Below are 15,137 nucleotides of genomic sequence, written 5' to 3'. Positions count from 1 at the left end.
TGATCCTTTAATACTTTAAAATAACAGTCAAGTTAATTCACTTTTCAATTGGAAATATCATTATACACTTTAGATAAAATGTGTGGTAAAAATTTGAAATAGAGGTAATATACCATAAAGTGTTACTTAGTCACTTAGTAGATTATGTTATCATTTAATCAGAGTTCTGGAAGTGACCTTGAGAATCATGAAAATAAAGCTCTTTACCCTGTTCTTTAAATACTTCAATGAATCTATGATCTCATCCATGAGGATTATTTTCCTCAAATGGGACAATCGGCAATTTCATTCATGTCTTCTTATCCTATGGAACTATTGTCCATTGCTACCCATAAGTTCTCCTTAGAAGATTTACTTAATATGTTAGTCACAGTTTTCCAATCAGTCCATTTACAATCAATAAGCATGCAAAAATAAAATTAATCCCTGCCCTCAGGAAAGGCATTCTACAAGGCCTTCCTCTTAAATCTTCCAGCCTGCCATTTATTAACTCTTATTTTCACTAAATGACTGACCCACATTTTTTTTCTGATTATATCTGATTCATCTATCAGATTCTGATGGATATTTTTATGCCATTTGTTCCATGCAATCCATGTATCATCAATAATATGCTATAGCCTACTTACACCCACTATGTGTCTTTGCATTCATTACCCCTTAGGTTACTTGAAATCTTGATTCTTTGGACCTTGTGGTGTTCTACCCTATTCTTTAAAACTTTTTTTAAAAAGACAGAATATTCAGAAGTAATTTTGATATCTTCCAAAATCGTACAACCTAACTAGCCAGGAAGCCGTCTGCAATATCAGTTCTCTCTTCAAATAAAATCAATTATTTATTGAGCACCCACTACCTGTAAAGAGGATAGAGTGGAGAAGACTTGACCTTAGACCTCCAGGCGCTTACTTACTGTCTGCTTGGGAAGATGAGGCAAAGATATAGTATATAATAACAGTGCCAGACAATAAATGCCAAGTGAAAATATAGGCAGTACGGCTGTGTGTCCTTTTCCCCATCCTTCTCCTGCTTGGCCTCTCTGCAGACTCTGATACTGCCAATCACCTCCTCCTTCTCCTCTTAGAGAAGCTCTCTAGACACTGCTCCCTCTGGTTCTTCTCCTACCTCTCTGACTGCTCTGTCTCAGCTTCTTTGCTGGTTCTTCTTACGGGTGTCCTGTATTGAACCTTCTTCTTTCCTCCTTCTATACTATACTATCTCATTTGGGTTCGGTTACCATTTCTGTGCAGGTTACTCTCAGATTCACACCTCCAGTCCAAGCTTCTCTCCCAAGCTAGTCATGCCCACATTTTAGATATCTTGTCCTGAATGTTCCATAAACATCTCAAACTTAACTGATCCCAAACAGAACTCATTGTCTTCCTCCCCACATTCTCTTGTTTTCTGGATTTCCCTGTTACTGTTGAGAGCACCACAATCCTCCCAGTCATTCAGACATCATCCTTGACCTTTCATTTGTCATCATCCCACACAGCCAATCCTTTGCCAAATCTTGGCATTTCTGCCATCATAACATCTTTAATATACATCCACTTCTCTCAATTCACACAGCCCCCTCGTCTCCTCTTGCCTGTCATATTGCAATAGTCTTCTCTTGGAGTTTCTTTCACTCAAATGCCAAGGTGACTTTTCTAAAGGGTAGGTCTGACCATGTTCTATTCTCCCTCCCTTTCCCCTCCCAAAGAGCTCCAAGGGCTCCTTTGTGATCCCCAAGATCACAAAGTCCTCTAATATTGAAAGCTCTTTGTAACCTGTCTCCATCCTAATTTTTTTAGCCTTAACTATGCCCAGCAACACTGGCCTACTTGACTTCCCTCAAATACGACACACCATCTCTTTTCTGTGTCTTTCTACTAGTTTTACACACACACACACACACACACACACACACACACACACACCTGGAATACTCTGCTCCCTCACCTTTCTACTTCTTAACTTCCCTGGATTCCTTTGAGAGTCCGCTCAAATCCTGCCTACTGGGAGAGGCCTTTCCAAACATGCCCCCTCCCCCATTGGTGCTTTCCCCACACATGACCTTCCATCAACTCTGAGAGATCTTGTAACATATCTTGTTATTGACTCCCATTAGCACCTAATCACCTTAAGGGTAGGCATTATTTTTGCTTTTCTATCCACCTGTATTTAGCAGGGTGCCTGGCACATAGTAACCCATAAATACTTGTTAACTAGGGAATGAGTGCTTCCTGTCTTGACAATCTTCCTGAAAGAGGCAGCAGTTGAACAGGATGCTGAAGGATGTGTAAGGTTCTTGGCTGGCAGGAAGGAGAAGTAAGGGCAGAATCATGGAACTTTAGAGCAGAAAAGCATCTTAATGATTGCCTAATCTGGCACACTTGAAGTGGCTTGTGCAAAGTCCTGGATAGAATTCAGGGCAAAGTTAGCTGGGAGGAATATTTGTAGCACATTGATCCAGGACTTTGGACTTGGCCCTTTTCTGTTCATTTTATCTGTAATGACTGGAGGCATAGATGACATGCTTATCACATTTGCAGAGGACACAAAACTGGAAAAGGTATCCAATACATCACATGGTACAATTGCAATCGCAAAAGGACTTTCGAAGCTAAAACAAGGGAACAAATTTAACAAGATGAAGCAGAGCAGGGATAAATGCATTATATCCACTTCTGTGTGCCATAGTTTAAGAAAGGGATTAATAAGTTCTAAGGGAACTCATCACTATGCCACATAATCATCAGTAAGAGGAACTCAGAAAATCAAATCCATATTGCTGTCTCCTTCCTTTGAATTTTTATGATACTTTGTACCAATACTGTCATTTTATAGGCCTAGTTCATTTCCTATGTAGATATACTGACTCCTCTTAAAAGCTGTCCCTGCAATTTTAGGTATGTTGCCACCAAGTTAAGATAGAGTGTTAGGGCCATATATTCCAAAGAGTAAATCTTAAGTCAGTGGTTAAGAAAAGAGATTGTTATGCTTTTCCAAATATTTTTTTGAATCAAAAATGCCTCTTAAAACATACATGGGGGGAAGCTAGGTAGCATAGTAGATAGAATACCAGCCCTGGAGTCGGCGTTACCTGAGTTCAAATCCGGCCTCAGACACTTAACACTTACTAGCTGTGTGACCCTGGGCAAGTCGCTTAACCCCAATTGCCTCACTAAAAACAAACAAACAAACAAACAAAAAAACATACATGGGAAACATGCTTTTTTAGCAGGTTTAGCAGATCCCATTGTTAGGTATATGCTCCACGGAAGTTAGTGATAAAGAGAAAGATCTCCATGTACACCAAAATATAGAAGCACTTAGTGTAATCACAAAGAATTGGAAAGCAAAATGGATCCCCCTAGATTGGGGAATGGCTAAACAAAATGTGGTACATGTATGCAATGGACTATCACTATTGGTATCACTATGGATTATTGGTAAGAAAGGATGAATACAGAGGAGCACAGGAAGATGGAAAACGATCTAGATGACTACAACAATGTAAATGGAAAGAACAAGAACAAAATAATCCAAACTGAAAATTGTGAATTACAGTGATGAAGTCAGACCACAAAGAAGAAATAAAAGAGTATACCCCTCACCCTTCTTTGTAGAGGTGGCAGACTGGGGAGGACTGAACACAGTCTATAATGTCAGACTTGGAAGTTGATTTTGCAAAACTGTTTTTTTTTTTCCTTGTTATAAAGGATGGATCTTTGGGATATATGTAAAATGAAATTAGACTAAATGGCCTCTGAGATACCTTGAGTTCTAGAAGGAAAGAATAAGAACATATTGGAAAATATGAAAAATAAAAATTTTTTAAAAAATTTTTAATTTCTGAGCAAACTTTAAAAAAACAGCAGTTCTGTGTTGTCTTTTCTCACCATCCATGTAACTATTACCATTCCTATTCCTTCCTGATGAAGGCTTCTAAGAAGGAGTCTACTTCTTTTTCTTCATTTTTAAAAATTTGATATTAAAAAAAGACATGCACAAGACTCCTCTCCTCCAGAGACATCATTTGGCACCAACACCCAAGTAGCTTATTTCACACTGGGTTCTAATAATATCCTAGGACTTTAGAGTTACAAAGTGCTTTACATTTGTCATCTCAATGGATATTCACAACCACAAGTATCATCCCCATTTAGCAGGTAAGGAAACGGAAGCTTAGAGATGTTACCATGGTCTGGTAAATGGAAGAGGCCAACTTGAACCCCAGTTTTCTAACTCCAAGTCTGGTGTCCATTCCTCTACCACACTGCCTCTCACAATTCCTCTTTCTTAGTCCCTTCCCTCCAGCATTAAGCCTGCTGGGATGATGAGGTTTTTTAAAGCCTCTTGGAAAATTGCCTTTCTGAAATTAGAGATTCAAGAGCACAGCATCATAATGGATGATTGGATTAGAAAAAAGTTTATTCTCCTTATCTGAATTTCTGCCATCCATCTCATGGAACTTAAAAAAATAATAATTTATTAGGCATTTATTTTTAAACAACAAAACAGATTACAAATTTTTGTACTTAAAAACTATTTTTACACCCAATAAATCCAAAGCATCTTATTAGTTATTCCTTCTCTATTCCTTTACCATTCTTTGTCTACTCAGCTCAGTATGTCTACATTTCTCCTTTTATGTACTGCTTTGTACTGTTCTATATGTTTTATTTTCTTTGTTTTACATCATTTCTTATAGAACTTTCCAAAAATCTTTATATTCCTGTTATTCTCAATTTGGCTATACCAGCTCCCAAAACAGATAAAATTTCTAAGTGACCCTCCATCTTGGGCAATATTCCACTTGCATAGTGCTGACACAGAGTGGCCACCAAAAAAGGCAACAGAGAATAACTAAGAAGCACGCCATTTTTACATCATCTACAAACATTAAGATGACTGCGAGAAAGCTGGGAAACAATTTTTGAAGAAAGCTGGGAAACAATTCTTGAGGCCAGTACTTCTGACAAAGGCCTCATCTCTAAAATATATAGGGAACTAAATCAAATTTATAAGAGCCCAAGTCATTCCCAATTGAGAAATGGTCAAAGGATATGAACAGGCAGTTTTCTGATGAAGAAACCAAAGCTATCTATTCCCATATGAAAAAATGCTCTAAATCTCTAATGATTAGAGAGATACAAATTAAAACAACTCTGAGGTACCACCTGACACCTATCAGATTGGCTAATATGACAAAAAAGGAAAATAATAAATGTTGGAGAAGCTGTGGGAAAATTGGAACACTAATCCATTGTTGGTGGAGCTGTGAACTGATCTAACCATTCTGGAGAGCAATTTGGAATTATGCCCAAAGGGTGATAAAGCTGTGCATATCCTTTGACCCAGCAATACCACTTTTGGGTCTTTTCCCCAAAGAAATCATGGAAAGGGGAAAGGGACCCACATGTACAAAAATATTTATAGCTGCTCTTTACGTGGTGGCAAGGAATTGGAAGTTGAGGGGGTGCCCATCAATTGGGGAATGGCTGGACAAGTTGTGGTATATGAATACAATGGAATACTATAGTGCTGTAAGAAATGATGAGCCAGAGGAGTTCAGAGAAACCTGGAGGGTCTTGCATGAGCTGATGATGAGTGAGATGAGCAGAACCAGAAGAACATTGTACACAGTATCATCAACATTGAGTGTTGATCTACTGAGATGGACTATATTCTTCTCACCAATGCAATGGCACAGAAGAGTTCCAGGGAACCCATGATAGAAGAGGATCTCCAAATCCAAGAAAAAAAAAAAAGAAATGCGGAGTATAGATGCTGAATGAACCATACTATTTCTTTTGTTTTTGATGCTGTTTTTTTTTTCTATTTTGAGGTTTTTCATCATTGCTCTGATTTTTTCTCTTATAACATGACTAATGCAGAAATAGGATTAATGTTATTAAATATATATATATATATATATATATATATATATATATATATATATAACCTATATCAGATTACCTGCTGTCTAGGGGAGGGGGGAGGGAGGGGAGGGAGGGAGAAAAATCTGAAATTGTAAAGCATGTATAAACAAAAGTTGAGAACTATCTTTACATGAAACGGAAAAAAATAAAATACTTTATTAATTTAAAAAAAGCCAAAAATAAAAAAAAAATTTTAAATAAATGCAAAAAAAAAAAAAGATAACTGCGGATACTTCAGGTATGACATCTGTCCAACAACCAGCCAGTTGATATACCATGAGAGCAATGGAACCACATGTCAATGTTGCCTATGAAATATGAAAACGCCCAGAGGAAGGTCTTCAGCAAGTTGTGTGGATCCTTTTTGGAGAAATGATGGACTTGGACAGGAATTACACAGAATGAGAAGGCATGCCTCATACCTTTGGATGAAAGGAATACTCAAACTGATGAGGTCAGAGATTGAGTGAAATGGTTATCACTCTACATGTCCGTGGAGTATTCCATTACATTGATACCCCATAGCTTACTCAGTGATTCACCAACTAAGACTTAGGTGGTTTAATTTTCTCTGCAACTAAAAACTACTAGATAGATCTTTAAACAGGTATCCACTGAGAGGCTGTGTGGAGTAGTAGATAGAATGGTGTGGGTTCAAATCCTACCCTAGCCATGTGACTATGAGCAATTCACTTAATCTCTCTGTACCTCTGTTTCCTCATCTGTAAAACTGCCATCATCACTTACCAAACCCTCCTCTTTTGACACTTATACCATCCAACTATATCACCCAGTCCAGATCCTGGTGGCAGTTATTGACCAACTTCCAGAACATTCTTCCTTCCTTCCTCAATGAATTGTTCAAAGGCTCTCTCTCCTCACCATCTTCTACCCTTATAGCAGGAGACTTCAACATATGTGTGGATGTTCAAATACCGTAACTTCTCAGTCCTTCAATCTGCTCAACATCCATGACCTATTCAAGTATCCACAGAGACAGTCATACCCTTTGATCTTGCCATCACCCACAAAGATTCCACCTCTGTGTTCAAGAACTCTAAAATTCCTTTATCTGACCATAATCTTTTATTATTCCATCTTTCTTTTTGTCTTATTCCCCCCCACACACACACTCTTTGTTCATACTATACCCTCATGAATGCCCTGGTTACCCTCTCCTCTCCAGTTCTCTTGGTGCATCAGTGCCATCTCTACCATGCTGTGTTCTCATATCCCCTGCACCTGTGTCATGTTGTTGATCAAGCCTTGCCAAACCCCAACCCTGTATTACTCCCACCATCCCCTATCCACACAATGCTCAACAGGGCTAGAAGAAGTCACAAACCATGCCAACTGATTCACTGCCAATCTGTAACCTCAACCGGGCCTTCTCTGAAGCAAGACAATCCCACACCTTCATCCTTTCACTATCCCATTCATCAGACTATTTGTTCCAAATCTTTTCTTCTCTCCAGATTCTCATGACACCTGTTTCTCCTAATTTTCTCTCCTGAGGACTTGACCTCATACTTGGAGGCAACTGGTGGCACAATGGCCTTAGAGTTAAGACGTGCTGAGTTCAAATCCAGCCTCAGACACTTACTGACTGTGTGACCCTGGGCAAGCCACTTAACCTCTCTTTGCTTCAGTTTCTTCAACTGTGAAATGAGGATAATAACATCTACATCCCAGGGTTATTGTAAGGATCAAATGAGATCTATTTGTAAAAAGCACTTTGCACTATGCCTGGTACATAGTAAGTGCTGTAGCGGGGCAGCTAGGTGGCACAGTGGATAAAGCACCAGCCCTGAATTCAGGAGGACCTGAGTGCAAATCCGACCTCAGACACTTGATACTTACTAGTTGTGTGGCTCTGGGAAAGTCACTTAACCCTTATTGCCCCACAAAAACCAAAAACAAACAAACAAAAAAACATAGTAAGTGCCATATAAATGCTTATTCCCTCCCCTTCCCCCTATAAAAGAGAACACATTCACCTTGAGCTCGTTCTCCTTCAGTTTTTCTCATCTCACATCCAGGACATCACCTCCACTATCTCCTCTTTCATTCAATCTCTGATTAAGAAATGGCCCTTCTCTTTGTCAAGGCCTTCCTCTTTTTAGGTCCCTTAATCTCATCTCTTCCTTTTTTTTTTTTTTTTTTTTGCAGGGCAATGAGGGTTAAGTGACTTGCCCAGGGTCACACAGCTAGTAAGTGTTGTGTCTGAGTCTGAATTTAAACTCAGGTCCTCCTGAATCCAGGGCTGGTGCTCTATCCACTGCGCCACCTAGCTGCCCCCTCTTTTCTTTTAAGTAACAAATATTTATTCCATTCATCTGTCCCTCCCACTAACCTTCCCCCATTGAGCAAGTGAAAAACAAATTCCTCAATACATAGTTGAATAGGCTGAAAAAATAAATTCCCACATTAGCCATGTCTGAAAATGTATGTCTCTTTCTGCATTCATTACCTTTCTGAAAGTGGAGTATTTCATCTTCATTCTTTTGGACACATAATTTATCATTGCATTGATCACAATTCTAAAGTCTCTCAAAGTTGATTTTCTCTCTATGATGTTATCATTGAATTGTTCTGGTTCTTTTGAACACTGCATCAGTTCACAGAAGCTTTCTCAGTTTCCTCGTATATTGTCTTATTTCATCATTTCTTATGACACAATAATATTCCACTGCATTCATATACAACAATTTGTTTAGGCATTATCCAATAGGAAGACACTCCCTTAGTTTCCAAATTTGGGCTACCATGAAAAGAGCAACTATATAAATCTTCCTGTTTCTTCAATTTCTTTTGGGGTACAGGCCTAGAAATGTTATATATTTAGGTCCCAATTTAGAGAAAATAATGAATCTCACACAGTGTTTGAATTGTTCAAATTTGCACTGCATATAAGCATTGAGCTAGAATGAATAACTACATTTTACATAATTATAATCATACTGCTAATTCAAATATTAGCAACTACTTTCACAGGATTCATTATGTGTACTGATCAGTGTACTATTTGGGGGGGGGTGGCAATGAGGGTTCAGTGACTTGCCCAGGGTCACACAGCTAGTATGTGTCAAGTGTCTGAAGCCGGATTTGAACTCAGGGACTCCTGACTCCAGGGCCGGTGCTTTATCCACTATGCCACCTAGCTGCCCCCCATTGTACTATTTTTAAGTTGATTCTCTATAGTTCCATCATTTCATGTGCAAAAATTAAAAATTTTGTTTTCTCTTTGCTTATGCTTATTACTTCAGTTTCTGTCTTTTCTTTTTTTCTATCACTGAAATTTCTAGCACTGTGTTAAATAGTAGTGATGATAATAGGCATCCTTGCTTTACCTCTGATCCTACTGGAAAGGCCTCTAACTTTTTTCCTTTATATATAAGGTTTCCCCTTGGATTTAAATAAAATGCTATGTACTATATTAAAGACAGGTCCATTTGTTCCTATAATTTCTAAAGTTTTTCATAGAAATGAGTATTGAATTTCACCAAAAGCTTTTTCAGTATCTATTGATATCATATAGTTTTGTTATTTATATTATTAACGTAACTTATTATATTTCTAGTCTTCTTTATTTTGAACCAATCATCTAATCCTGGTATAAAACCAAGCTGGTCATAGTGTATGATCTTTTTAATTTGTTGCTATAACCTAGTTTCTATTATTTTATTTAAAATTTCAATATTCCTTAGAGATCTGTAATCTCCTTTGTCCCCTTTCCCTCTCTAGTTTACGTATCAAAACCATAAATCAAAATCATAGCAATAGGAATTAATAGGTGCATTCTCTTATTATTGCAAACAATTTACTTTTATTTTAATTAGTTGTTCTTCAAATGTTTGATATATTTCACTGGGAATCCATCTAATCCTGGAGTTTTTTTTTTCTTTTGGAATTCACTTATGGCTTGTTCATTTTCTTTTTTTGATATTGGATTACTTAAATAGTATATTTCTTCCTTTGCTACTCTGAATATTTTATATTTTTGTCTATTCTATTTCCTCCCAGTTCAATTTTATTAATATATAAATAAGCAAAATAATTTCTAATAATTTCCTTTATTTCCTCTTCAGTTGATGTAAGTTCCTTTTTTATTTTTTATCTGAACAATTTGGTTTTCCTCTCTCACTTTCTAATCAGGTTTTCTATCTATTTATTAGTTTTCCCCTCAAAAAAAACAGCTCAGGTTTATTGGTCTTTTTTGCTTGTAATTTTATTACTCTCTGTTCTTTAACTTTCAGAATTTATATTTCTTTTTTATCTAGTTGGGGATTTTTAAAAATTTGTTGTTCAAGTGTTTGGTTTTTTAAATTATATTACCAATTCATTGATTTGTTATTTTTCTTTTTTTTGTTGATGCAAGCATTTAGAGATATAAAATTTCCCCTCAAAAATGCTTTAGCTGTGGGGGCAGCTAGGTGGTGCAGTGGATAAAACACAGGCCCTGGATTCAGGAGGGATCTGAATTTAAATCCAGCCTCAGACACGACACATATTAATTATGTGACCCTGGGCAAGTCACTTAACTCTCTTTGCCCCATGCTCCCCACCCCCCAATGCTTTAGCCTGCATCCCATAAATTTTGGTACATTGCCTTATGATTATCATTTTATTTGATAAAATGTTTTATTGTTTCTATTTGTATCCCCAGAGCTTAGCACAATGACTGACACATCGGAGACACTTAATAAATGTCTTATCAATCTTATCTATCTAAAATGCCCTACGGCTGTGGAAACAACTGAGCTCACTCTCACCTAAACCAAATTCAAGGTTTTGTTTGCTTTAAACTAACCATCAGAAATTTCAAAGTTAAATAAATAAGTTTTCCTCTTTTCTTAGTTCACAGAAATCAGCAACAGGATATTGTCTTCATACGATACAAACATAGAAGAACTCTTTTCAGAAATTGATTACTGCATAGCTGCAAACAGAAGTATTCTGCAGCAGTTTGAAAAAAGGCGTTATCAGCAAATTACAGAAGAGGACTGGGAGAAAATACAAATGCAGGTCGGTTTAGAGAGTTACCTTTTTTTGGTTTTGTTTTATTTAAGTCAACTCCAGCGGTACTAAGTGCATTCTCACCTAAACTAGCAAAAGTCTATGGACAGCTTTATGAAGACAATGGAATTTTAAAACAAAGAAATGTAAGCAAACTTTCCCCACGCTTAAGGGAAGTGGCTTCAGGCTCCCATTTTCCAGTCCAAGGAGAAAACAGAGATATCATATTACCATCTTGAGGATTTCCAGGCCAGCCCCACCCCTTTAGGCAGCTTTCACTCCCCGAACTTCCACTCTCCAGGTTCCAGCCACCTTCTTGATCCCTCACCTTCCCTACCTCTGGAATCACTTCAGTTCTCAGTGAAGATACTGCTGTGCTCTTTCAGAAAGACCAGGGTGGGCAGCTAAGTGGCAGCTAGGTGGCGCAGTGGATAAAGCACTGGCCCTGGATTCAGGAAGACCTGAGTTCAAATCTAACCTCAGACACTTGAAACGTACTAGCTGTGTGACCCTGGGCAAGTCACTTAACCCTCATTGCCTGGCAAAAAAAGAAAGGAAAAAAAAAAAGAAAAGAAAGACCAGGGACCCTTACCTTGGGACTATCAGAAATCTTCCCAGTTCTGCTCCCTTGGGACCTTGTGCCTTTTGACTTAGATTTTTTTTTTCTTCAACAATTCTTCCTGGTGAGAGACTCCATATTAATTTATGGTGATAATCTAGTACATTTTCCAAATCTTCATCTCTGTAGGCTATGCTACCACTTGTCAATAGCCATTTGCCAAATATCCAAACAACTCTGGGATTCTGAGAGACCACAACTGTTTGGTTGGGGGGGGGGGGTGTTTGTTTGTTTGTTTGGGGGGGGGGTTGTTTTGTTTTGTTTTGGTTTTTAAACTGTTTCTTTGGTAGGTCCATGCAAATTAGCAGACAGGAAAAGGTAGAGAAACAATCCACAAGAGAAGTTCATTGTCTCTCCCCCTAGCTTAGCTGCTTTCCTAACCTTGATTACTCCTATGCAAATGAGTCTCCTCAAAGCTTCCCATCCTTAGAAAGGTTGAGAATGATCCATCCAACTCTGCAGGAGTCTTACCCTCTCCTCTTAGGAGCAGAATGCCCAGCCAATATACCCAAAGAAAAGTGTCCTTGGACCAGCTGACCCTTCGTAACTTGTGCCCACCCCATCCTCCAACCATTTCAATTCTCTTATGTCTCCTCCCCAATATATAGTCTTCAAACTAGTGACACTGGCCCTTTTCTGTTCCTGGAAAAAAATATTTCATCTCCCAATTTCCAGCAGCTTCACTGGCCACCCCCTCCTAACCCCCCTCCCACACACTCTTCTTCCTCATCTCCACTCCTTGGTTTCCTTCAGGTCCCAGCTAACATCCTACCTTTTACAGAAGCCTTTCCATGTCCCCCTTACTTTTAGCGCCTCCTTTTGCTGATTATTTCCAATTTGTCCCATATATAGCTTGTTTGTACATGGTTTTTTGTATGTTTCTCCCTCACTAGATTGTGTGCTTCTTGAGAGAAGAGATTACCTTTTACTTTTCTCTATATCCCCAATGTCTGGCACATAGTAAGTGCTTAATAAATAAATGTTTATTGATGATGATGACAACAACAATCATTTATTAGAAATATTCAAAATGTATGAAATAATATGCTTTTTTTACAGCACCTTGGCACAACTGTGTGGTCGACTGCTTATGCCTCCCTCCCCCCAAAAAAAAACCATAGCATGATTTTCTTCATTATCATTACTACAGATAAATAATAGCATTTACATAGCACTTCACAAATATCATCACCTCATTTGATCTTCACCAAAACCCTGGAAGTTAGGTACTATCATTATCCCCATTTTATAACCAAGGAAACTGAGGCAAACAGAGGTTAAATGACTTGCCCAGGGTCATACAACTAAGTGTTTGTGTCAGGATTTGATCTCAAGTCTTTGTGGCTCTAAATCCAACCGTCTGTCCCCTGCACCTCCCTGGCAATAGAGTCACTTACTACAGAAAAAGGAGTAGTTAGACAATGGAAATTTCCAGCCAGCAAATTGTCACTAAATAGTAAGCTCACAGGTTTGTTGTGAGGAAAGTGTTTTGCAAACTGTTAAGTGTACAATACTGTACAGTGGAGAAGAATGCTCTATGGAACTTACCAGGTCGGCTGCTTCCTGCTTTCTTTGACTACTGTTTGTTTAAGTCTTTGTCCAAGTAACAGTCCTTTAAAATGTTCTTGTGTTGCAGGCATTTCATCAAGAGATATTTGACTGTTCCATTTGTCTTACACCCCTCTCTCTGAGCAATCATCTTCAGTCTACACCCTCAGAACAAACTGATAATCAACATTCCCGTGAGACTGTTCTCTTGTCTTGTTCACACATGTTTCATCACACTTGTCTTCTGGCTTTAGAGGATTTCTCCTTGGGAGAAATAAATACTTGTCCCCTATGCCGCTCCTATTATCAAAAGAGAATTCTTGAATGTTAAATTTACATTAAATTATATGATTCTACTGAAGAAAAGAATGGGCAGAGACTGTACTGTACACTCTGTTTATCACTGGTGAAATATGAGGCAGCATTCATTTCTTTTAGAAATTCAAACCAGATTTCAAAAATGATAGGATATGCTAACAAATTTTAGTCTCTGTTTTCTTAAAAGTTATGTTTCGGGGGCAGGTAGGTGGTGCAGTGGACAGAGCACCAGCCCTGGATTCAGGAGGACCTGAGTCCAAATCTGGCCTCAGACACTTGTGTGACCCTGGGCAAGTCACTTAACCCCAATTGCCTCAAAAATAAAATAAAATTTTTTAAAAAGTTATGTTTCAAATTTAAGAGTGGGTCACTTAGTACAGAAAAAAGAGTAGAGAATGGAAATTTCCAGCCATTAAATTGTCAGCATCCTTTGAGAAATTAGATTTCAGATAGCTTTTATAGGGACGGCTAGGTGGCACAGTGGCTAGGGCACCAGGCCTGGAATCAAGAAGAGCGGAGATCAAATCCCACTGCAGATACTTAATAGCTGTTTGACCCTGGGCAAGTCATTTACCCAGTTACCCTCAGTTTACTCATCTGTAAAATGAGCTGGAGCAGGAAATGGCAAACTACCCCAGTATCTCTGCCAAAATACCAAATGGGGTCATGAAGAGTTGCATATGACTGAAATGACTCAACAACAACAAAACAACAAACTCTTTCCCTACATAATTTTGATTGGCTCTAAAGAAAGAAGTAGGGGAAGAAAAGTGGTTTTTAAACCAAATAGGACTCCCACAAGATGTTTTACTTTTTTGGTAAGACGAAACCTATGGGGGACCCTAGGAATGGGCACCATTTCCCAGGACCCTCAGACTAAAAGTCTGGACCCTGGAGAGAATATTTACATTAGAACAGAATCCTAGGGATCCTGAATGTCTTTACTTTAATTGGGAGAGCTGGTTAGGTCCCTGTGACAACCTAGAAAGGAGAATGGCAAACCTCTGACGCTTAGTTTTGTTGTGGCAACATACACAGAAAAGATAAACTCCTCCAGACCTGAGGAGGGAAGCTTTTCAAATTTGTTAAGGGCTAAAATTCTAGCTAAACTGTCTAAAATATCTAATGAGTGGTCGCCAATCAATTATAAGCTTTAGCAAGAGTTAGACTTTTAAGCATTTATTAAGGAGAATAAGAATTTGGTAAAGAGAGAGAAAGGCCTAGATTCCTATCTATTAAAGGGAGAGCACATTTCTAGGTCCGCTCTCCGCCAGCGTCCTCAGGAAAGAGCCCCAGAGTCAGCGCCGGTCTCTTCCTTCCTCCTCCCACTAGTCCGCGTCACTTCCTCCCGCCAAAGAAAAGACTCCTGGTCTTGCCCTCAAAGACCTTCGCTTCATGGGCAGAACTCTTCTACAGTAAGTCTCCAGCAGGTGGCGTCATTCCAATCGTTACAAATTCCCTTCCCAAACATTCCTCTGGGTCAAAGAAAATTCAGTAAAGAAGATAATGGCAACTGGAAGCCGAGGATATTTTCTGTGGCAACTCCTGAATTTAGGTGATGCAACAGCACAATAACTATTAGGGGTGATTGCCCTTGGGAATGCCAGAGTACATTTGTAGGAACATGGCCTCTAGGCCAGGGCTCCCACCAAACCCTACAGAGAACCCCTTAAAAAAGGAGCAGGATAGAAACAACTAATTTTCCT

General features: G+C 38.6%; 1 protein-coding gene across 1 annotated transcript in view; it reads left to right on the top strand.

The window, feature by feature from the left end:
- Positions 1-14,598, top strand: part of RNF32 (ring finger protein 32) — a 54,260-nt gene extending 39,662 nt beyond the window's left edge. Inside the window, exons 7-8 of the mRNA XM_043967518.1 lie at positions 10,788-10,955; positions 13,202-14,598. Coding sequence (XP_043823453.1) covers positions 10,788-10,955; positions 13,202-13,444 — 411 coding nt within the window. The 3' untranslated portion in view covers positions 13,445-14,598. The remainder of the gene's footprint in view (positions 1-10,787; positions 10,956-13,201) is intronic.
- Positions 14,599-15,137: the final 539 nt, after the last annotated feature.

The sequence above is a fragment of the Dromiciops gliroides genome, chromosome 5 (assembly GCF_019393635.1).
Source record: "Dromiciops gliroides isolate mDroGli1 chromosome 5, mDroGli1.pri, whole genome shotgun sequence".
NCBI classification, from domain to species: domain Eukaryota; kingdom Metazoa; phylum Chordata; class Mammalia; order Microbiotheria; family Microbiotheriidae; genus Dromiciops; species Dromiciops gliroides.
This window is presented reverse-complemented; position numbering and strand designations above follow the sequence as displayed.